Source organism: Heptranchias perlo, chromosome 19, assembly GCF_035084215.1.
Source record: "Heptranchias perlo isolate sHepPer1 chromosome 19, sHepPer1.hap1, whole genome shotgun sequence".
NCBI classification, from domain to species: Eukaryota; Metazoa; Chordata; class Chondrichthyes; order Hexanchiformes; family Hexanchidae; genus Heptranchias; species Heptranchias perlo.
In genome coordinates this window covers 48,165,773-48,187,981 of record NC_090343.1, presented here as the reverse complement: position 1 = coordinate 48,187,981, position 22,209 = coordinate 48,165,773, and the positions used below count along the sequence as shown (strand labels likewise).

Genomic DNA, 22,209 nt, shown 5'->3' with positions numbered 1-22,209 from the left:
GAGTGTAGAAGAGCATGCCAGGAGCAGCACCAGGCGTACCGAAAAATGAGGTGCCAACCTGGTGAAGCTACAACTCAGGACTACATGCATGCTAAACAGCGGAAGCAACATGCTATAGACAGAGCGAAGCGATTCCACAACCAATGGATCAGATCAAAGCTCTGCAGTCCTGCCACATCCAGTCGTGAATGGTGGTGGACAATTAAACAACTAACGGGAGGAGGAGGCTCTGCAAACATCCCCATTCTCAATGATGGCGGAGTCCAGCACGTGAGTGCAAAAGACAAGGCTGAAGCATTTGCAACCATCTTCAGCCAGAAGTGCCGAGTGGATAATCCATCTCAGCCTCCTCCCGATATCCCCACCATCACGGAAGCCAGTCTTCGGCCAATTCGATTCACTCCACGTGATATCAAGAAACGGCTGAGTGCACTGGATACAGCAAAGGCTATGGGCCCTGACAACATCCCAGCTGTAGCGCTGAAGACTTGTGCTCCAGAACTAGCTGCGCCTCTAGCCAAGCTGTTCCAGTACAGCTACAACACTGGCATCCACCCGACAATGTGGAAAATTGCCCAGGTATGTCCTGTCCACAAAAAGCAGGACAAATCCAATCCGGCCAATTACCGCCCCATCAGTCTACTCTCAATCATCAGCAAAGTGATGGAAGGTGTCGTCGACAGTGCTATCAAGCGGCACTTACTCACCAATAACCTGCTCACCGATGCTCAGTTTGGGTTCCGCCAGGACCACTCGGCTCCAGACCTCATTACAGCCTTAGTCCAAACATGGACAAAAGAGCTGAATTCCAGAGGTGAGGTGAGAGTGACTGCCCTTGACATCAAGGCAGCATTTGACCGAGTGTGGCACCAAGGAGCCCTAGTAAAATTGAAGTCAATGGGAATCCGGGGGAAAACTCTCCAGTGGCTGGAGTCATACCTAGCACAAAGGAAGATGGTAGTGGTTGTTGGAGGCCAATCATCTCAGCCCCAGGGCATTGCTGCAGGTGTTCCTCAGGGCAGTGTCTTAGGCCCAACCATCTTCAGCTGCTTCATCAATGACCTTCCCTCCATCATAAGGTCAGAAATGGGGATGTTCGCTGATGACTGCACAGTGTTCAGTTCCATTCGCAACCCCTCAGATAATGAAGCAGTCCGAGCCTGCATGCAGCAAGACCTGGACAACATCCAGGCTTGGGCTGATAAGTGGCAAGTAACATTCGCGCCAGATAAGTGCCAGGCAATGACCATCTCCAACAAGAGAGAGTCTAACCACTTCCCCTTGACATTCAACGGCATTACCATCGCCGAATCCCCCACCATCAACATCCTGGGGGTCACCATTGACCAGAAACTTAACTGGACCAGCCATATAAATACTGTGGCTACGAGAGCAGGTCAGAGGCTGGGTATTCTGCGGCGAGTGACTCACCTCCTGACTCCCCAAAGCCTTTCCACCATCTACAAGGCACAAGTCAGGAGTGTGATGGAATACTCTCCACTTGCCTGGATGAGTGCAGCTCCAACAACACTCAAGAAGCTCGACACCATCCAAGATAAAGCAGCCCGCTTGATTGGCACCCCATCCACCACCCTAAACATTCACTCCCTTCACCACCGGCGCACTGTGGCTGCAGTGTGCACCATCCACAGGATGCACTGCAGCAACTCGCCAAGGCTTCTTCGACAGCACCTCCCAAACCCGCGACCTCTACCACCTAGAAGGACAAGGGCAGCAGGCGCATGGGAACAACACCACCTGCACGTTCCCCTCCAAGTCACACACCATCCCGACTTGGAAATATATCGCTGTTCCTTCATTGTCGCTGGGTCACAATCCTGGAACTCCCTTCCTTAACAGCACTGTGGGAGAACCGTCACCACACGGACTGCAGCAGTTCAAGAAGGCGGCTCACCACCACCTTCTCGAGGGCAATTAGGGATGGGCAATAAATGCCGGCCTTGCCAGCGACGCCCACATCCCGTGAACGAATAAAAAAAAAGCTGCTGTATCTGCAACTTTCACTGAGTTGGGATCACTGGCACTTCCCCTTGCAGCTTGCTTCCTTTCTGCCCCCAAATTCTCATGAGGTCAGTGTATGCCGGTCAGCGCGAGGCAGCACCAGGTTTTGTGAATGAAATGGCTTTTGTGGAATGGGGAGCTCTTTACCCTGCATGCATAGCGGCAGAGAAACCGCTCTATCTCTGGGATTGAATGCTTGCACGGCTCTATCTCAGGGATAGAGCAGTTTCTCCACCGCTATTTATGCTGGGTAAAGAACTCCCCATTCTACTGAGAATCTTTACAGTACATACAATAACTATTTTGAAAATAAGGACACCTACAAAAACAGGACACCTGATGCCAGTCCCTAAGGTGTCTGTAATTTACAGGTTTTGTTGTATAGTCAAGCATTGGGGTATTCTGATGCACAAACATATCCCTAGAGCTGTATTACCCACGGCTTTTTGACTCAAATTACTAAAAAGTGGAAATGAGAATTATGCGCTCAAGAAATACCTTTTATGATAAAAACAGATTATCTGATCATTATCACATCACTGTTTGTGGGATCTTGCTGTGCGCAAATTGGCTGCTGCATTTCCTATATAACAGTGACTACACTTCAAAAGTACTTCATTGGCTGTAAAGCGCTTTGGAAAGTCCTGAGGTCGTGAAGGATGCTATATAAATGCAAGCCTTTCATAAAATATTAATTTTTTCCCCATTTTTTAGCTCTCTACATCTAAAGGCTGTATTGCGGGTGATCTATGCTATACTGAAGAAGATGGCAAAAGAGTGAACTGTGCTTGCAATTCTACTGTATGTACCAGGTTTATTTCAGAACCTACCAAATTACTCTGCATAGGGAATGATGCAGGTGCATAGGGAATGATGCAGGAGCATAGGGAATGATGCAGGAGCATAGGGAAGATACAGAAACGGAATGATGCAGGAGCGTAGGGAATGATGCAGGAGCGTAGGGAATGATGCAGGAGCGTAGGGAATGATGCAGGAGCATAACGAAGATGTATGAGAATAGGGACTGATGCAGGAGAATAGGGAAGATGCAGAAATAGGGAATGATGCAGAAACGTAGGGAATGATGCAGGAGCATTGGGAAGATACAGAAACAGGGAATGATGCACGAGTGTAGGGAAGATGCAGGAACGTTGGGAATGATGCAGGAGCATAGGGAAGATACAGAAACGGGGAATGATGCAGGAGCATTGGGAATGATGCAGGAGCATTGGGAAGATACAGAAACAGGGAATGATGCAGGAGCGTTGGGAATGATGTGGTTGTGTTTTTAAAATTAACTAAATGAAATACCTGATTTTTTTCCTTTAATTCCCCAGGCTGTTCTCGTGCCATCCAATGTGGACGGGATAAAAAGTATCCTTTTATATTTTGTGGAAAAGTATTTTTTTGGTTGTGTATTCCAGCATACGATTGGAGTATAACGTATTTATTTCAGTCCCAGTATATATTTTTAAAGATTCTCCCCTGGAGAAAGATGTGCAGGCATGAGGAAGCAGGGAAATTGGAGGAATCTAGGCCACTCTGGTGCATCTGTTTGTCAGTTTCAGAGCAGCTTTATCAGAGGCTGGGAAGCAGGACACACAGCCATCTTTGTCCACAGATTCCATTGGATATAAGAAAACCAAGGGAAATTAGGAGACAGTCATGTGACCACCGAGGCCATCCCAGTGTTGCTGTCCTTGTGCCAGGCAGTCTAACCACTAATCTTGCAGCAGATAGGTGGCTAAAAGTTATAAGTAATCAAAATAACCCACTTATATTAAATTATTTTAGTGAATATTGTTACACTTTTACAGCCTTAGCTGAGGATATTACGGAGTGTTGTGTACTGAGTTGGAAGTGCCATAACTTGATCATTGATGTATCAGTTCAATCGGATCTCAGGTGATTCAAAAACCAAGACCTTAAGATTACACTGTGGGATATCAGCGTACTTTCTTTTCTTCTCTCACTATATTTTTGCCCTTCTCTCTTTCCGTGTACAAATATATATGTTAAATTTTGTTTGATAATGCTCCTGTGAAGCACCTTGGGACGTTTTACTACCTTAAAGGCGCTATATGAATGCAAGTTGTTATTGTTGTTATAAGAACATTTCAAATGAATTTCTTTTGTCTGTTTCAACAGAGGCATTAATCCATTTATTTTAAAAGAAAGAAGAGGTAAAACAAAGGAAAGAAATCTAAAAGGAAAGAGACAGAAAGAAATGAGGAAAAGAGAGAAGCAGGAGGGCGAGGGGGAACAGTCAAAAGCCAAGAGAGATAGAATAGAACAAAAAGACAAAGCAAAAAAGAGAAAGAGGAGACTAAGAAAAAAAGTGAGAAAAGAAATGACAGTACGCCAATATCACAGAGCATAATTGCAGGGCGGAAAGAATTCATTAGCACAGTATTGTGTGGAAAGTCCTGTCCTTGATATCTGGCTGGAAGCCTCACATGTTCATATCGCAATTCCTCTGTACACTACTTTAATGCAGGTGTTAACATATTCATTTTAATTGAATTAATGCTAAAATAGAGGACCAGAAATGGTAAGTGTTCATCTGCTAATACCGCCAATAGTAATTTCTAGGCTTGTATGTTAATTCACCTTAACTTTTAAGATGTGAATTCTGCTGCTAAATTTGTGCTTGTTGTGGAAAAAGATGCCACCTTCCAGAGGCTATTGGATGATGACTTTTGCACCAAATTGTTCCCGTGTATTATTATAACCGTAAGTGCCAGAACATTTCTGTTATTCTATTGTTGAGGAATCAAATTCTTGCAGTAAGCCTGGCAATTATTGTTTCAGCACTCTTAAAGGGCTAACCCACTGTTAATTAATGTTTCTGAGTATCATTAAGCACGCTCATCAATCCTTCATTTAACTATTTTCTGGAGTTGCACTAAAATGTGCACTTTAACACCCGCACACCAGACCATCCAAGAAAGCAGCAGGATCAATTGTTGCAAATGAACACCTGTTAACTACAATAACGAGCCATTTAAACCCCTGAGAGAGATCAGGAAAGAACTCAGCAATTTTCCTCAAATGAAACCTTCCTGAATAAGGAAAGCAAGGGGGATGCAATCTAATGGATGGATAGCCAACTTCCCCCAACTTAAGCACTTGGTGCAGCAGGCATGTGAGGAGGTTGCAGAAAGGTTTACTATTGTATGCAGAACTCCCAGGATGTAGAAGCTTATTAGAGAAAAGATATCAGCCCTAGAGGGATCTGCTAAGGTAAGCCAACAATACTGTTATGCATGATGGAAACCTGCCGCAATGTGCTTTCAATACCTCTGTACTTGCAGGACGCGATGGGGTCCAGTTAGCAAAAATGGCAGTACACGGATGATGGCCTAAAATAATTTAAACCCTTGACCCCCTATCTGAGGAGGTCACGTTTGCCATTACTGAACACAAACAAGAATGTTGATGGAATGGGGGATGATGAAGGAGTGGGAGAAGATAAAGCCGGAGGCTTCCTCCTGAGATCATAGCTAGTACCATAATGTCATGTCATGTAATGTGTTACCGAGTGACTGGCACACAGGTACACACTCAACTTGAATAACATCACAGAGAGTATCATGCATGAACGCCTCTTCAAATGTGGTGGGCCTTTAAATTTCTTAAGGTCACCACCTGTACAAGGCTTTTCCCTCTGATTAAAGCTGGGTAATTGAGGCACTTAGTTAATCAGAGAGAGCCAGCATGGATTTGTGAAAGGCAGGTCGTGCCTGACAAACTTGATTGAATTTTTTGAAGAGGTGACTAAAGTAGTGGACAGGGGAATGTCAATGGATGTTATTTATATGGACTTCCAGAAGGCATTTGATAAAGTCCAACATAAGAGACTGTTAGCTAAGATAGAAGCCCATGGAATCAAGGGAAAAGTACGGACTTGATTAGGAAGTTGGCTGAGCGAAAGGCGACAGAGAGTAGGGATAATGGATAGGCACTCACATTGGCAGGATGTGACTAGTGGAGTCCCGCAGGGATCTGTCTTGGGGCCTCAATTATTCACAATGTTTATTAACGACTTAGATGAAGGCATAGAAAGTCTCATATCTAAGTTTGCCGATGATACAAAGATTGGATGAAAACATAAAATTACAAAGGGGTATTGATAGATTAGGTGAATGGGCAAAACTGTGGCAAATGGAATTCAATGTAGGCAAATGTGAGGTCATCCACTTTGGACCAAAAAAGGATAGAACAGGGTACTTTCTAAATGGTAAAAAGTTAAAAACAGTGGATGTCCAAAGGGACTTAGGGGTTCAGGTACATAGATCATTGAAGTGTCATGAACAGGTGCAGTAAATAATCAAGAAGGCTAAAGGAATGCTGGCCTTTATATCAAGAGGATTAGAGTACAAGGGGGCAGAAGTTATGCTGTAGCTATACAAAGCCTCGGTTAGACCACATCTGGAGTACTGTGAGCAGTTCTGGGCACCGCACCTTCGGAAGGACATATCTGCCTTGGAGGGAGTGCAGAGTAGGTTTACTAGAATGATACCCGGACTTCAAGGGTTAAGTTACGAGGAGAGATTACACAAATTGGGATTGTATTCTCTAGAGTTTCGAAGGTTAAGGGGTGATCTGATCGAAGTTTATAAGATATTACGGGGAACAGATATGGTGGATAGAGAAAAACTATTTCCGCTGGTTGGGTATTCTAGGAGTAGGGGGCACAGTCTAAAAATTAGAGCCAGACCTTTCAGGAGTGAGATTAGAAAACACTTCTACACGCAAAGGGTGGTAGAAGTTTGGAACTCTCTTCCGCAAACGGCAATTGATGCTAGCTCAATTGCTAATTTTAAATCTGATATAGATAGCTTTTTACCAACCAAAGGGATATGGGCCAAAGGCAGATATATGGAGTTAGATCACAGATCAGCCATGATCTTATCAAATGGCGGAGCGGGCTCGAGGGGCTGAATGGCCTACTACTGTTCCTATGTTCTTAAAATTTTGTTCTTTTCTGTTTTCTTAGGAATGGCAGAACAAAGTCAGACTACAACCTGTTTCCACGAGGGACCTCACATAAACACTTCTGCCAAATACCAACACAGCTACACACACCACAGAGGATATAGACGGCAAGGTTGTGAAGGGTACACACGATGTACCAGAGTGCACGGATGAGGAGCAGTAACTCATGTTGCCTGCTCAAGGACATGCACTATGGCTTCTGTCTCTGCTGCAGCACCTGGGGATTCAGACAGATCTCACAGGGCTTGCTTACAAACAGCGGAGAATCATCTATGTGACTTACTTGTGTCCAAGCGTAACACACAACACAAATGGGGAGGAGCATGAAGGACCCCTCTACCCACATTTGCAAGATCATGGTTGTCAGCAGTATAATCTATCATGGGGTGTGTGGCAACTCGGCATTGGCATCAGATCCCTTTGTGGCACAGTGAGGGTATCCCTTGTGAATGTTCACCACTGCTGTAGGAGCCCGGGTCTCAAATAGTGAGAATGCAGTTTTAGATGGTCTCCAAATGCTGGGAGATTGGATGCAGACTACCTTGAGGTAGGGATTCACAGACAATAGCTCCCAAAGGTGTGTTCTGCGCCAGATCAGTAAGCATGTTGAAAAAATATCCAGCGGCTGCGGCACGCCTGTAATGTACAGATCAGGCAGCTGGCTCTCAAGACAATGCACATCCAGGCCATTAAACATCTCTGCACAAGTTATAGTAGAGTTGTCAGAAAACAGGCAGAACGAGACAACAGTACTGGCCTCGACTGACTGACTGAGATAGAGGGCCATTGCAATGCAGACCACAACGAAGTCTAGGGACACACAACCCAGCAGGTTGTCAATGAAATCCTCCAGCCAGCCAGCAGACTTACTGCTTCTGTATGGGAATCACTTAGAAGTACTGTACTAAGTTAGCTGTTAGACATCACATACAGTCCAATACCACAAAGGAGAAACATTGTAAAACACAATAACTAGAGTCACACGCCACACATTTGAATGAATGCATTGCACTGATTCAAACATAATGCTGAGTATTTATATACCGTTGATTCTAACAGAGAACAAGAACAACAAAAGATGGAAATAGATGGTATTTGAGGTATTTCATAGGGAAGTGCAGGCGGAGGTAGTTTGGAAAGGTTAATTTGCAGATGTGGATTCCAAGTCTAAGAAATAGTGAAGCTCTGGCACTCATTAGTACCTTGCTGCATCAGTGGTTCAGCAGCTAATTCCTCATTGCCACTTTCACCCTCTTGTTCTGCCTTGGCATCTGCATCTTTTCTTCAACTTCCAAAGTAAGGCCTCTTTAGAATCGTAGAATTTTACAACACAGAAGGAGGCCATTTGGCCCATTGTAGCTGTGCCAGCTCCATGAAAAAGCTATCCACTTAGCTCCTTTCCCCACGTACTTTTAAATTTTTATTTTTCAAATATTTAACCACTTTTCCTTTCAAAGGTTATTACAGATTCTGCTTCTGGTAGGGCATGTCATATCCTAACAACCTTCTGCTTAAAAAGAAATTCTTGTAACTTCTCTCTTCATTCTTTGCGGGATGAAGTTATGGAGCATGTAACAGATAAGTCTCATTTCATATAGGATCCTTACTGCCAAATGAGAGGAAACGTTCATCCCATTACTCTGGGCCAGGTTTCAGCCTCATTCCAAAAATCTACAGTTGGAATAGAGAGAGTACTTCTGGTATTCTAGGGTTACAGGCCAGTAATATCAGGAGCGCAGCATAGCATACAATTCCCACTTGGATTTTGCATACTGCCGTATTGCTGTTCAGAGGAAATGGCTCCTTGGTGTTACAGTGCTAACGACATGTATCAGGTTTGTTCAGATTATTATTGCCAACATAGGGGCTGAAATTACACTCAAGTTTTAATATGCATTTGCACATTTAGCTGATAATATCTGCTGTGATATGTTCACTTAATTAATATTTTCTTATGTTTCTTGAATGTGTTACTGTAAAGCAACTGATCAGTATGAAGTAGTTCCCAGGCTTAAACACAGTCCAGAAGTTGTTTCACTTTTATCTTATAAATTTACTCCACCAATTTTTCACCCCTCCTCCCCTGAAGATGGCCTTAATTATTATTTTTAAAAATGCATTCACGGGATGTGGATGTCACTGGCAAGGCTGGTATTTATTGGACATCCCTAGTTGCCCTTGGGAAGGGTGGTGGTGGGCCTTCTTCTTGAACCATTGCAGTCCGTTTGGTGAAGGTGTTCCCACAATGCTGTTAGGGAGGGAGTTCCAGGATTTTGAACCAGCGACGATGAAGGAACGGTAATATATGCCCAAGGTGGAATGGTGTGTGACTTGGAGGTGGTGGTGTTCCCATGCACCTGCCGCCCTTGTCCTTCTAGGTGGTGGAGGTCGAGGGTTTGAGAAGTACTGCTGACGAAGCCTTGGTGAGTTGCTGCAGGGAATTCTATAAATAGGAAACACTGCAGCTATGGTGCACCGGTGGTGGAGGGAGTTAATGTTTAGGGTGGTGGATGGGGTGCCAATCAATCGGACTGTTTTGTTCTGGATGGTGTTGTCGAAAACTTAATTACCTATTATACACAATGCATTAACTCCAAACACTTATTTTCAGACAAGTAAGAATTTATTACCAAGAAGCTTGTATACAAGGGAAGCGCACCTCAATCAAAGGTTGAGGCTACGACTTCGAAAGACAAAGGAATTGGCTTTCTTTTATACACTTAATTCAGTAATGTCTGTCTATCATTGAATATGGGCGTACATGTACAATCTCATTGGTTCAAGTGTTTAGTCAATCAAAAATAGGGAACCCACCCTTCAGGTTCTTATGCCTTTTCGGTGGCCTCTCACAGGATCTGGGAAAGGTACGTTGCCCTGCCAACACAGCTCCCTTATCAGTAGAGACTGTCCTAGTCTCAAGGCTATGTGGTCATTAATTTCTGTTAGTTAGACAGTTATCTCATAAGCAAAGACAATAGCCCTTCTGTGTGTCTTTGCTGGGAACGTGAACACTTTAAGCTTCTCATTATTTTCAGCTGGTTCGCTAACATGGTCAACTTATTCCATCATGCTTTGCTTCTTTTATGGTTCAGTATTTCTACATTAATATGGTCAGCTTTATGGTTTAAGTGTATTAGAAAGTCAATTTAGTCAGGCAAAACTTATAGTTTTCCACATCGTCAAGCATCTTGAGTGTTGATGCAGCTGCACTCATCCAGGCAAGTGGAGAGTATTCCATCACACTCTTGACTTGTGCCATGTAGCTATTGGAGATGCTTGGTTATTGGTGAGTAAGTGCCACTTGATAGAAAGAAAGAACTTACATTTCTATAGCGTATTTCACAACCTCAGGACATCTCAAAGCGCTTTACAGCCAAATAAGTGCTTTTGAAGTGTTGTCACTGTTGTAATGTAGGAAATATAGCACTGTTGACTATTCCTTCATCACTTTGCTGATGATTGGGAGTAGGCTGATAGGTCGGTAATTGGCCGGATTGGATTGGAAAACAAAAAAAGCTTAAAGGATACCGTGGTGTATCACAATCAATTGACCAGAATTTGCAAGGTGTTAGCCAAATTATTCATGAAGATATATCTATATTTTTTGTTTGTTCACATCCTATTATCTCAACTGACTTACAGGGTAAAGGAGTGCCAGATCTAAGCACCAGATTGATGGTCCGCAAACTGTGGGACACGCTGCACATCCCAGTTTTTGCCCTCATGGATGCTGACCCACATGGTAATTACTGTTTCAGGTTAACAATCCAGACTCAACATAATGCAGTTGTTTATTTTTCCCAATTTTTGCCTTAGCTTTTCTCTCCTACTCTCCCGAAGGTGCAGAGTCACAATTGATAGGCTTCCACAGATGTTGAATCTGTTCAGCACCCAGGCATAAGAGCTCAGGGGGAGGGGGGGGGGAGTAGGAGTATTGATCACAAATTTGGGCAAAGGCTGTGTAAGGTTCCTCACCCAGACATTGTATTTCAAGTTTTGTGAAAGTTCCCAGTTTTCCTGAAAAAATTAAAACACATTACGCCCTGTAACAATTTAGGGATTACGTTCAGTAACCTCCTCTTTTGTATCTTTAATGGCCTGCAAACAAAAGGCCAGGTGTATATTGGTTCAGTACGTTCCGTGTCACCCAATATGAATTTATTGACATTACCAATAAGATGCAGCCAATCATGATCGCTTATATCAACCACTCTTTGGCACTTCTGCAGCAGTTAGTCACTAACTAATATAAAAGGTGAATAGTTTGGTAAACCAAGTTTGTAGTGCACAACTATTGTGCGTAATGCCTCAATGATAAATGAAAATGGCAATTTTCCCATAAGACCCTGCCTACATTAAGAAATCCAATAGAAACACAGCAGCGATGACTGATTAATTTCTGGATAGATAGATAAATTTGACTGAAATTAAGGGCCATACTTTTCTCTCTGGCAAAGTTTAATGCAGAAGTAAATATGAGTAAACAGGTGAACAAAACTTCCAGATAGAGCAGTGGAGGCAAAAACCTTGGGATCATTTAAGAAACAATTGATGCTATAATGGGGAGGGGGGTTGGGGATTAGGATCACTGTAGATGGAAGAATTAGATGGGTCGAATGGCTTTCTCTATCTGCAGTTATCTTGTGAAGACCAGTGGAAAGCAGTAACACAGATTTCTGTTTTTGCTGTGACTCAGAGGAGTAGATTTTCATCTTTAACACCTAGGTGAAGCGCAGAAAGGAAAATCTGGCGGGAAGGTACAGTAGTGTAGTTCTGTTACTGGATTAATCATCCAGAGAACTTGAGTTCAAATCCCACCATGGCTACTTGAAAATTTTGATTTCAGTTTTTAAAAAATCTCGAAATAAAAAAATCTGGATTCAGTAAAAGTGACCATGAATCGGTCAGATTGTTGTAAAAATCCAACTGGTTCATATGTTCTTTGGGGAAGGAAACCTGCCATCCTTACCAGGGCTGTCTATATGTGACTCCAGTCCCACAACAATGTGATTGACTCATACCTGCCCACTGAAGTGCTTAGCAAGCCACTCAGTTGTATCAAACTGCTACAAAGAATAACAAGAAGGCCCACCACCACCTTAGCGGGACAACTAGGGATGGGTAATAAATGCCGGCCTAGCCTGCGTCGCCCATATCCTGAGACTGAATTTTTAAGAAGCGCCTTGCAGAACCTCTGGATTTAAGAACATAAGAAATAGAAGCAGGAGTAGGTCATTTGGCCCTTTGAGCCTCCACTGTCATTCAATAAGATCATGGCTGATCTTCAATCTCAAATCCACTTTCCCACCTGATCCCCATATCCCTTGATTCCCCTAGAGTCCAAAAATCTATATATCTCAGCCTTGAACGTATTCAACAAATGAGCATCCACAGCCCTCTGGGTTAGAGAATTCCAATAGTTCACAACCCTCTGAGTGAAGAAATTCCTCCTCATTTCAGTGTTAAATAGCTGACCTTTTATCCTGAGACTGTGCCCCCTAGTTCTACACTCTCCAGCCAGGGGAAACAACCTTTCAGCATCTACCCTGTTAAGCCCCCTCAGAATCTTGTATGTTTCAATGAGATCACCTCTCATTCTTCTAAACTCCAGAGAGTATAGGCCCATTCTACTCAATTTTCCTTTTAATGTTTCATTCTGAGGCAATGAAACATGGCACAGATTTTTGGAGATGAATGATGAGTTAAGACCTGGCTCCTTGTAGATATGGGTCCCCTCCTCCCCTCCATGTGTAACCATGGCTGATAAGACCTCTGCACGACACCTGAACCCCGGCAGAAGTCAGATACTATGATGCACATGCACAAATAAAGACCCTAACTGAGCAAACATTTTATATGTAGACTAAACCATACCCAGTGCCAATGTGACTAAAAAGGGACACGCTTTGTAAATGTAGCACCGCTGTTCCTTAGTTATAGAAATAATGCATTTTATTCCTGCTTTGGTTGTGTTCAGGTATTGAAATCATGTGCATTTACAAGTATGGATCAGTGGTGAGTATGTTTATTTAAAATCTGCATATTGTACCATTTTCACAGTGTTGATAAATTTATATTTAAACTATACAATGTCCTAATAAAGAAAATATTGGGTGAAATATTCATCAGTGTAACTGGCTGTATTATCACTGTCCATCCACACAATGTAATTATCAGCCTGTCCAATGCAAAGGGTTCACTTATTTTATTTGTGTCCAATTGGTTTACTTTAAACAGGGGTGGGGGGGAGGGGTCCACCAACAGAACTCCTTTCAACAGAAAAAAGACTGAAACATCACTGAATTGGTTATTAAGCAATTAACACACCTGAACAGAAATGCATGTAAAAAGACCGTAACACATTGATTGGCAAAAAGGGCTTAACATAGGGGCTTTAGCGAGGTAGTACAACACACAGAATCATAGAAAAATTACAGCACGGAAGGAGGCCATTTGGCCCATCGAGTCCGTGCCAGCTCTAAGCAAGAGCAATCCAGCTAGTCCCACTCCCCTGCCCTTTCCCCGTAGCCCTGCAAATTTTTTCCTTTCAAGTACTTAGCCAGTTCCCTTTTGAAGGCTATGATTGAATCTGCCTCCACCACCCTCTCAGTCATTGCATTCCAGATCCTAACCACTCGCTGTGTTTAAAAAAAAAGCTTTTCCTCATGTCACCTTGGTTCTTTTGCCAATCTCCTTAAATCTATGACCTCTGGTCCTTGACCCATCCGCCAATGGGAACAATTTCTTCCTCTCTACTCTGTCTAGACCCTTCATAATTTTGAATACCTCTGTCAAATATCCTGACAACCTTTTCTGTTCCAAGGAGAACAACCCCAGCTTCTCCAGTCTAGCCACGTAACTAAAGTCCCTCATCCCTGGGATCATTCTAGTAAATCTCTTCTGCACCCTTTCTAAGGCCTTCACATCTTTCCTGAAGTGCGGTGCCCAGAACGGGACACAATACTCCAGTTGTGGCCAAACCAGTGTTTTATAAAGGTTCATCATGACTTCCATACTTTTGTACTCTATCCTTCTATTTATAAAGCCCAGGATCCCATATGCTTTTTTAACCACTTTCTCAACCTGCCCTGCCACGTTCAATGATTTGTGCACATATACCCCCGATCTCTTTGTTCCTGCACCCCTTTTAGAGTTGTGCCCTTTAGTTTATATTGCCTCTCCTAGTTCTTCCTACCGAAATGTAACACTTCACATTTTTCTGCGTTAAATTTCACCTGCCAAGTGTCTGCCCATGCCACCAGCCTGTGTCTATCCTCTTGAAGTCTATCACTATCCTCCTCACTGTTTACTACCCTTCCAAGTTTTGTGTCATCTGCAAATTTTGAAATTGTACCCAAGCCCAAGTCATTAATATGTATCAAGAAAAGCAGTGGTCCCAGCACTGACCCCTAGGGAACACCACTATACTCCTCCCTCCAGTCCAAAAAACAACCGTTCACCACTACTCTCTGTTTCCTGTCCCTCAGCCAATTCTGTATCCATGTTGCTACTACCCCCTTTATTCCATGGGCCACAATCTTGATGATAAGCTTACCATGTGACACTTTATCAAATGCCTTTTGAAAGTCCATATACACCACATCAACTGCATTGCCCTCATCTACCCTCTCTGTTACTTCATTAAAAAACTCTTATCAGGTTAGTTAAACACGATTTGCCTTTAACAAATCTGTGCTGGCTTTCCCTAATCAATCCACCCTCATCTGTCCCGGATTATCATTTCTAAAAGTTTCCCCACCACTGAAGTTAAGCTGACTGGCCTACAGTTGCTGGGTTTATCCTTACGCCCTTTTTTGAAGAAAGGTGTAACATTTGCAATTCTCCAGTCCTCTGGCACCACCCCCGTATCTACGGATGTTTGGAAGATTATGGCCAGTACCCCTGCAATTTCCACCCTTACTTCCCTCAGCAACATAGGATGCATCCCATCTGGACCGGTTGACTTATCTACTTTAAGTACAGCTAGCCTTTCAATTACATCTTCTTTATCAATTTTTAGCACATCCAGTAGCTCAACTATATCTCCCTTTACTGAGACTGAGGCAGCATCTTCTTCCTTGGTAAGGACAGATGCAAAGTACTCATTTAGTACCTCAACCATCCCCTCTGCTTCCATGAGTAGATCTCCTTTATGGTCCCTAATCGGCCCCACCCCTCCTCTTACTACCTGTTTACTATTTACATGCCTATAGAAGAATTTTGGATTCCCTTTTAGGTTGGTCACCAGTCTATTCTCATACTGTCTCTTTGCCCCTCTTATTTCCTCTTTCACGTCCCCTCAGAACTTCCTATATTCTGCCTGGTTCTCACTTGTGTTATTAACCTGACATCTGTCATACACCCCTTTTTTCCATTTCATCTTGCTCACTATCTCTTTGTCATCCAGGGAGCTCCGGCTTTAGTTGCCCTATCTTTCTACCTCGTGGGAATGTGCCTAGACTGTACCCGAACCATCTCCTCTTTAAAGGCCACCCACTGTTCAATTACAATTTTGCCTGCCAATCTTTGATTTCAATTTACCCGGGCCAGATCTGTTCTCATCCCATTGAAATTGGCCCTCCTCCAACTGAGTATTTTTACTTTAGAGTGGTCGGTGTCCTTTTCCATAGCTATTCTAAACCTTATGATACTATGCTCGCTGCTCCCTAAATGCTCTCCCACTGATACCTGCTCCACTTGGCCCACCTCATTCCCTTGAACCAAGTCCAGCAATGCCTCCTCTCTCGGGCCAGAAACGTACTGGGTAAGAAAGTTATCCTAAACACATTTCAAAAATTCCACCCCATTGTGCCCCTTATTATTATTATTTTCCCAGTCTATATTAGGATAGTTGAAGTCCCCAGTTATCACTACTCTATAGCTTTTGCACCTCTTTGTAATTTCCTTTCAAATTTGCTCCTTCCCACTAGTTGGTGGCACTTAAATGAATAAATCCAACCCTTGCAATTCATTTAAATGTGGTATTCATTTAACAGTTATGCATTTAACAGGGATAGCTATCATTGGAAAAAATAGAAAAGGGATTTGTGCATGGAGATTTTATTCTTTAAAATGTTTTATTCTTTTATCTGTTGCTCTTGACTAGTAATTTGCCAGCTCTTGGTAAAATTGCTGTTTTTTGTGACTTTGCATCCGCAAGCACACATGGTCCTTTGACCCAGCCATTTCGAATTTCAAAGGGGGTTCCCTGGCGGGAATTAAGCGGGTCCCCCAGGGAAATGGTGTAAATACCTCAAAACAGCCGCTTACACTGTTTCTTCACGGATTCCACCGATCTCCCACCAATGTTAAAGCAGGAGAACCCCTTTGAAATTAAGGGTGTTCATCAGAATTGTTCTTGGCGATATGTTGTGATATTAAGTTCATTTCAGTTAGTATATAGGGCTTCATATTTTTGACCTTGTGTTTTGCTTTGCTGAATTGTATCTTTGATGTGTTACATTGGGACAATCGTTGGGAGCAGCATGTGGCGTAACGGATTAGTGTTCTTATTTTAGTCAAAACATTGATTTGTATTGAGAGTATTCCATATCCAATACTTGTAAAACAAAACTTTTTGAGAAAAGTAATTTTTGGAAGAATGCTGTCAATGTCTAAATTTATTTCAATAATTTGACACTGTCAGTTCAGTCCCATTTTCATCATGAAAACTTGATTACAATCACTAAATGTTTGTTGCAGGTGAAAAATAGAAACAAAGTCACTTCCTCAAGACTCTTTTTCCAATATCTCAATGAGTATTGCATAGAATCATAGAAACTACAGCCTGAAAGAATGCCCGTCAGCCCGTTTACATAAGAAATAGGAGCAGGAGTAGGCCAATCGGCCCCTCGAGCCTGCTCCACCATTCAATAAGATCATGGCTGATCTGATCCTAACCTCAAATCTAAATTCATGTCCAATTTCCTGCCTGCTCCCCGTAACCCCTAATTCCCTTTACTTCTAGGAAACTGTCTATTTCTGTTTTAAATTTATTTAATGATGTAGCTTCCTGGGGCAGCAAATTCCACAGACCTACTACCCTCTGAGTGAAGAAGTTTCTCCTCATCTCAGTTTTGAAAGAGCAGCCCCTTATTCTAAGATTATGCCCCCTAGTTCTAGTTTCACCCATCCTTGGGAACAGTTTGGCTGCTCCTATCTCTTCAACAAGAGCTTTTTACTTCAATACCATTTCCCTACCCTTTCCCTGTGTTTTCTTTTAAGAACATAAGAAATAGAAGCAGGAGTAGGCCATATGGCCCCTCGAGCCTGCTCCGCCATTCAATAAGATCATGGCTGATTTTCTACCTCAACTCCACTTTCCTGCCCCATCCTCATATCCCTTGATTCCCTTAGTGTCCAAATATCCATCGATCTCAATCTTGAATATACTTAACGACTGAGAATTTATAGTCCTCTGGGGTAGAGGATTCCAAAGATTCACAACCCTCTGAGTGAAGAAATTTTTCCTCATCTCTCTCCTAAATGGCCGACCCTTTATCTTGAGACTATGACCCCCCTAGTTCTAGACTCTCCAGACAGGGTAAACAGCCTCTCAGCATCTACCCTGTCAAGCCATCTAAGAATTTTATACGTTTCAATGAGATCACCTCTCATTCTTCTAAACTCCAGAGAGTATAGGCCCATTCTACTCATTCTCTCATAGGACAACCCTGTCATCCCAGGAATCAAATACTTATCCAATTTAAATTATGTTATTGTCTCTGCCCCTAAATATAGAACCTGGAATCCCATTTGCCCTTTTATGACCTTTTCTGCATCCAGTCCCCACTTTATGGCCACGATTTTAACTGCCCCGCCCCCCGACGAGTGGGAGAGTGGGATTTAAAATATTGGGATGAAGCAACCCCACCCAGTTCCTGTCCGTTTCAATTCTTACAAACCCAAATCAAGCCATCGAAGAGGCTGCCACAAAACTTGCAACCCGATGACATCATCAGCAGCGTGACTTAAATTTAACTGAAGGTCAGGGGGAGGCCTGCGCTGTCGGCTGCCCAGCAGCAGATCCGAGGCGGGAGGGGCTGACTGCCTAAGGTAAGTACTGAAGATCAGCTCCTTTAAGCACTCCTGCGTGCTCCCCCGAAGCCTCACAAGGAAACCTTTGGGGCCCCCCAGCCCCAATCACGGCCCGGAGCTTCTGCCCCCTCAGCCCCAATCACGGCCCAGAGCTTCTGCCTTCCCCCATCCAGCCCACTGTGTATTTGCACCCTGAGCGCACTGTGCTCCTCCATTACGTCAGGACTTAGACTTTTGAGAATATAATTCATTTTGTTATTCTTTTGCCCAAATTGTCCTATTTTGCACTTTCCTGCATTGAATTGCATCTGCCACCTATCTGCCCACTTGGCTAACCTGTGTATGTCCTCCTGTATTTTTCTTCATGTAACCAAATACACTAAAGACAGAAATGGACTACGTAAACATTAATACTGTTTTCTTCCCTTTACATATCAGTCTATGTCCTTTGATGCACACAGTCTGACTGTTCCGATTATTGGTTGGTTGGGCCTACTTCCATCTGATATTCAAAGGTTAGTAGTGAGGCTTAATATCCCTGGTCAGCTGATTTTGCTGTAGTACCCAGTGGTTTTTCTTGCGATGATACAATTTGTTTGGTTTTGTGAGGTTTTTTTTTTTAAGTGATACATCTTTTAGAGACATCAGGAGAAACTTGGCTGTATCTCCATTTGAAGGTTGTCCCTCCTGTAAGAATACTGCTTGGTCAGAATCCTAGTAGCTTGGGAAGATGCAACAATGAAGAATAAATATTACTTGCCTTGTAGGGTCACCTTCGTTTTTCAATGGAAATATGCTCCATGTGTCATGCATCTATCCAACCAGCCGCATTCTTCCAACTATATATTTTCTTATTAGAATTGGTGGTTGTCATTATTTACCATTTTGCCCATTTCACCACAAGTTTCTTCACTGCGCCTGCGGAAAAATAAAATGATGCCCAAGAATGGTGAGCAATATAAGAAGACAGTGGGTGATGCACTGATGCTATTATGTTATCAGCATCAACAATGTTTTAAAGTAACTTTGCCCTTGCAATTCTTCCCAGTGGTGAACTCAGCTACTCCTAGTTGTATGTGGACAATAAGGCACAACAATGTAGATAACCAAACTTTTTACCTGATTTATACCATGCGTATACAGGAGTTAATATCAGGATGCTCATGAATGAACAATTACCTTTTGTCATGTATGTGTAATATAAAAAAATATGCTTTGCTTCCAATATTGGTTCCCACTATAATCAAACTTAATGTAATGACTTTCTATGTCATTAATCTTTGATATTAAATTGCCAGCTGCCTTCAGATTAGAAATAAGGGTCAAACAAATGACACATGCTTTCTTTGTACTTGTTATCTTTAGGTTAAATATACCTAAAGAAGTTTTGATCCCTCTCACTAACAAAGACAAGAGCAAGCTGACCAAACTGCAGAAGAGACCCTACATTGACTGCCAGCCTCTCTGGGAGAAAGAAGTATGAGAATGTCATGATTAACTTGTCTATTATCCTCTAGTACATCAGTAGCCATTTTGTAACCAATCCAAAATGAATAAGCACGTGGAAGTAGCACTAAGAAATACATGGAACACAAGCATTCTGTAGAATGAGACTGTGAGAGAAACGCACATAAAAATAATATTGCACCACTTATGTAATTATACAGGAATATAAATACTAATGAAGTATACTTGTGTGTCTGGATGGAAATACTCTAAAGAGCAACTTTACCCTGTGGTGCCAAATTGCACATTACCAAAGGACAAGGTTTGCATCGTGGTTTTATTTGAAACAGTAGTCCCATGTATTTTTCAACTTTGAGTTATTTACTGTTGCCAGGAAATAAAGTCAATGGTTCTCATTTCAAGCTGTAATCAGGGAGACACATACCAGAACCACTGAAGAAAGTGCACAAGCTGTCAATTCATTGGGGGGTGTTACCACTTCGGGAATTTTTTTGGGCAGGCTAATTGTTTGGAAAAGTTTAAAAGTGCCCACTCCCAAAACTTTGCCCAAAGTCTCGCCTTATCTGCGGCATCACTGAATTTGACACAGATTTATTTCCTTGATTTACAAACACAGTTCAGGCACAGTGATGATCAATGATGCAATAACATCATTACATCACTGATAGCATAATTACACCTCTCTACAAAATCATTATAGTTTCTAAAAGATAAAATGTGGCATATACTCAATCGGAAATATTTTCTGGACAGAAGTCATAAAGTGCACAAATATCCAAGAACAACATCATAATGCACCAGTGATGAACAACAGAATCATTGACCTGTACAAATATAAGAGAAATCCCCCACTTAGTTCAGGCTAAAAGTAGCAGTATTAATTGAATGTCAAGCTGATCAGTGGGATTCAAGATAGAACACACTTAAGGGTAAAGGACGATCTAGAAAATAAATAACAGAGGCCTGAACCCATTAGGGTCACCCGCTCGGGTGAATTCTTTTAAATCTAATATCAAGGACTTCACATTGCTGTGCCCTCACCCTTCCCCCACCCCATTACATGGGCTGACCACATAATTCATAATTCTTCACTACTAAAACGAATCACCTAAGAAATCAATTAATCAGCACTACAAATTTTATTGATTTTAATTAGGATAGGATGTGAAGGGAGGGGTAGAAAATGGGCTATAATTTCCCACCTGGGATATTTACCATCTAGTCCAACATGTCCCTTGAGTATAGCTGTGGAGGCTCGGGGTCACTTAAAGAGATAACTGTACCAGACTTGCATTGGTAAGTATTCAATTTAAAAAGAAAGTCACTCCGTAGAATTTGGTACGGCAGTGGTTTATCACGCGAGGATCCAGTTCAAGTATTGGTGCTTATTGAAGTAATGATAGTCTCCTCGGCACAAGCTAATTTTATTGTCATCTCAGTTATTCAGTGTATTATTGACAAAGGCCTCTACAAAGAATATTCAGAAAGTTAATCAATCCACCCAAAGTGGCAAAGTATTTTATTTAGATAGATCATTATGTTAAATTACTACAGCAAACCTACTGTAATGGTTTCTTTTATTTTTTTAGATGGAAATAATGGAGACGTGTAAAGTGAAGGCTGAAATACAGGCCCTGGCATCCATTTCTTCTGACTACCTTACAAGAGTATACTTGCCAAACAAACTCAAGTTTGGTGGATGGATATAAGAAAAATGTCACTGTTACCTTGAGTGATGTACCCAAACATTTTGACTATATTGTAGTGAAATACATTTCTGGTTTTGTTGGTGCCAATTGTTGCCAGCTCAAGCTAAGCTGGTGTGCCAGATGTTTAGCATTCTTGTTGCTCAACGTGGTAAGTGTTGGTGTACTGTTGATTTTGTATTCCAGTTGTGAGACTTTTGTTTGGATTTGCGTGCCAGTTGTGTGTTTTGGTTGTATTGGTGTTCCAGCTGAATATTCTCGTTCAGTTGGTGTTCCAGCTGAATATACTTGTTCAGTTGGTGTTCCAGCTGAATATTCTCGTTCAGTTGGTGTTCCAGCTGAATATTCTCATTCAGTTGGTGTTCCAGCTGAATATTCTCGTTCAGTTGGTGTTCCAGCTGAATATTCTCGTTCAGTTGGTGTTCCAGCTGAATATTCTCGTCCAGTTGGTGTTCCAGCTGAATATTCTCGTCCAGTTGGTGTTCCAGCTGAATATTCTCGTCCAGTTGGTGTTCCAGCTGAATATTCTCGTTCAGTTGGTGTTCCAGCTGAATATTCTCGTTCAGTTGGTGTGCCTGCTGAATATACTTGTTCAGTTGGTGTGCCTGCTGAATATACTTGTTCAGTTGGTGTGCCTGCTGAATATACTTGTTCAGTTGGTGTGCCTGCTGAATATACTTGTTCAGTTGGTGTGCCTGCTGTTAGAGATCTGGTTGAATTGATGCACTAGTTATTGAGTGTCTTGGTTAAATTGGTGTGCTTTTTGTTGAAATTATTGTTCAGCTAATGTGCCAGATTTGGATGTCCTGGTTGGTTCATGTGTTTACTGTTAGAGTTATGGTTGACGCTGTCAAAAATGTCATTTGAATTTCTATGGTAACTTCTTCCATTGTATACATTAAATAACCTTTTACTTTATAATTTTATGGTCCACACAAACTTGAGACAGTTGTACTCCATAACCGAATATTTGAGGTTT

General features: G+C 42.3%; 1 protein-coding gene across 1 annotated transcript in view; it reads left to right on the top strand.

Moving 5' to 3' along the window:
• The window catches only part of spo11 (SPO11 initiator of meiotic double stranded breaks), a 50,862-nt gene extending 29,445 nt beyond the window's left edge, over positions 1 to 21,417 (top strand). The window contains exons 6-13 of the mRNA XM_068000690.1: positions 2,737 to 2,823; positions 3,360 to 3,396; positions 4,646 to 4,755; positions 10,663 to 10,762; positions 12,998 to 13,035; positions 18,496 to 18,572; positions 19,423 to 19,534; positions 21,114 to 21,417. Of these exons, the coding sequence (XP_067856791.1) occupies positions 2,737 to 2,823; positions 3,360 to 3,396; positions 4,646 to 4,755; positions 10,663 to 10,762; positions 12,998 to 13,035; positions 18,496 to 18,572; positions 19,423 to 19,534; positions 21,114 to 21,233 (681 nt within the window). The 3' untranslated portion in view covers positions 21,234 to 21,417. The remainder of the gene's footprint in view (positions 1 to 2,736; positions 2,824 to 3,359; positions 3,397 to 4,645; positions 4,756 to 10,662; positions 10,763 to 12,997; positions 13,036 to 18,495; positions 18,573 to 19,422; positions 19,535 to 21,113) is intronic.
• The last annotated feature ends 792 nt before the right edge of the window (positions 21,418 to 22,209 follow it).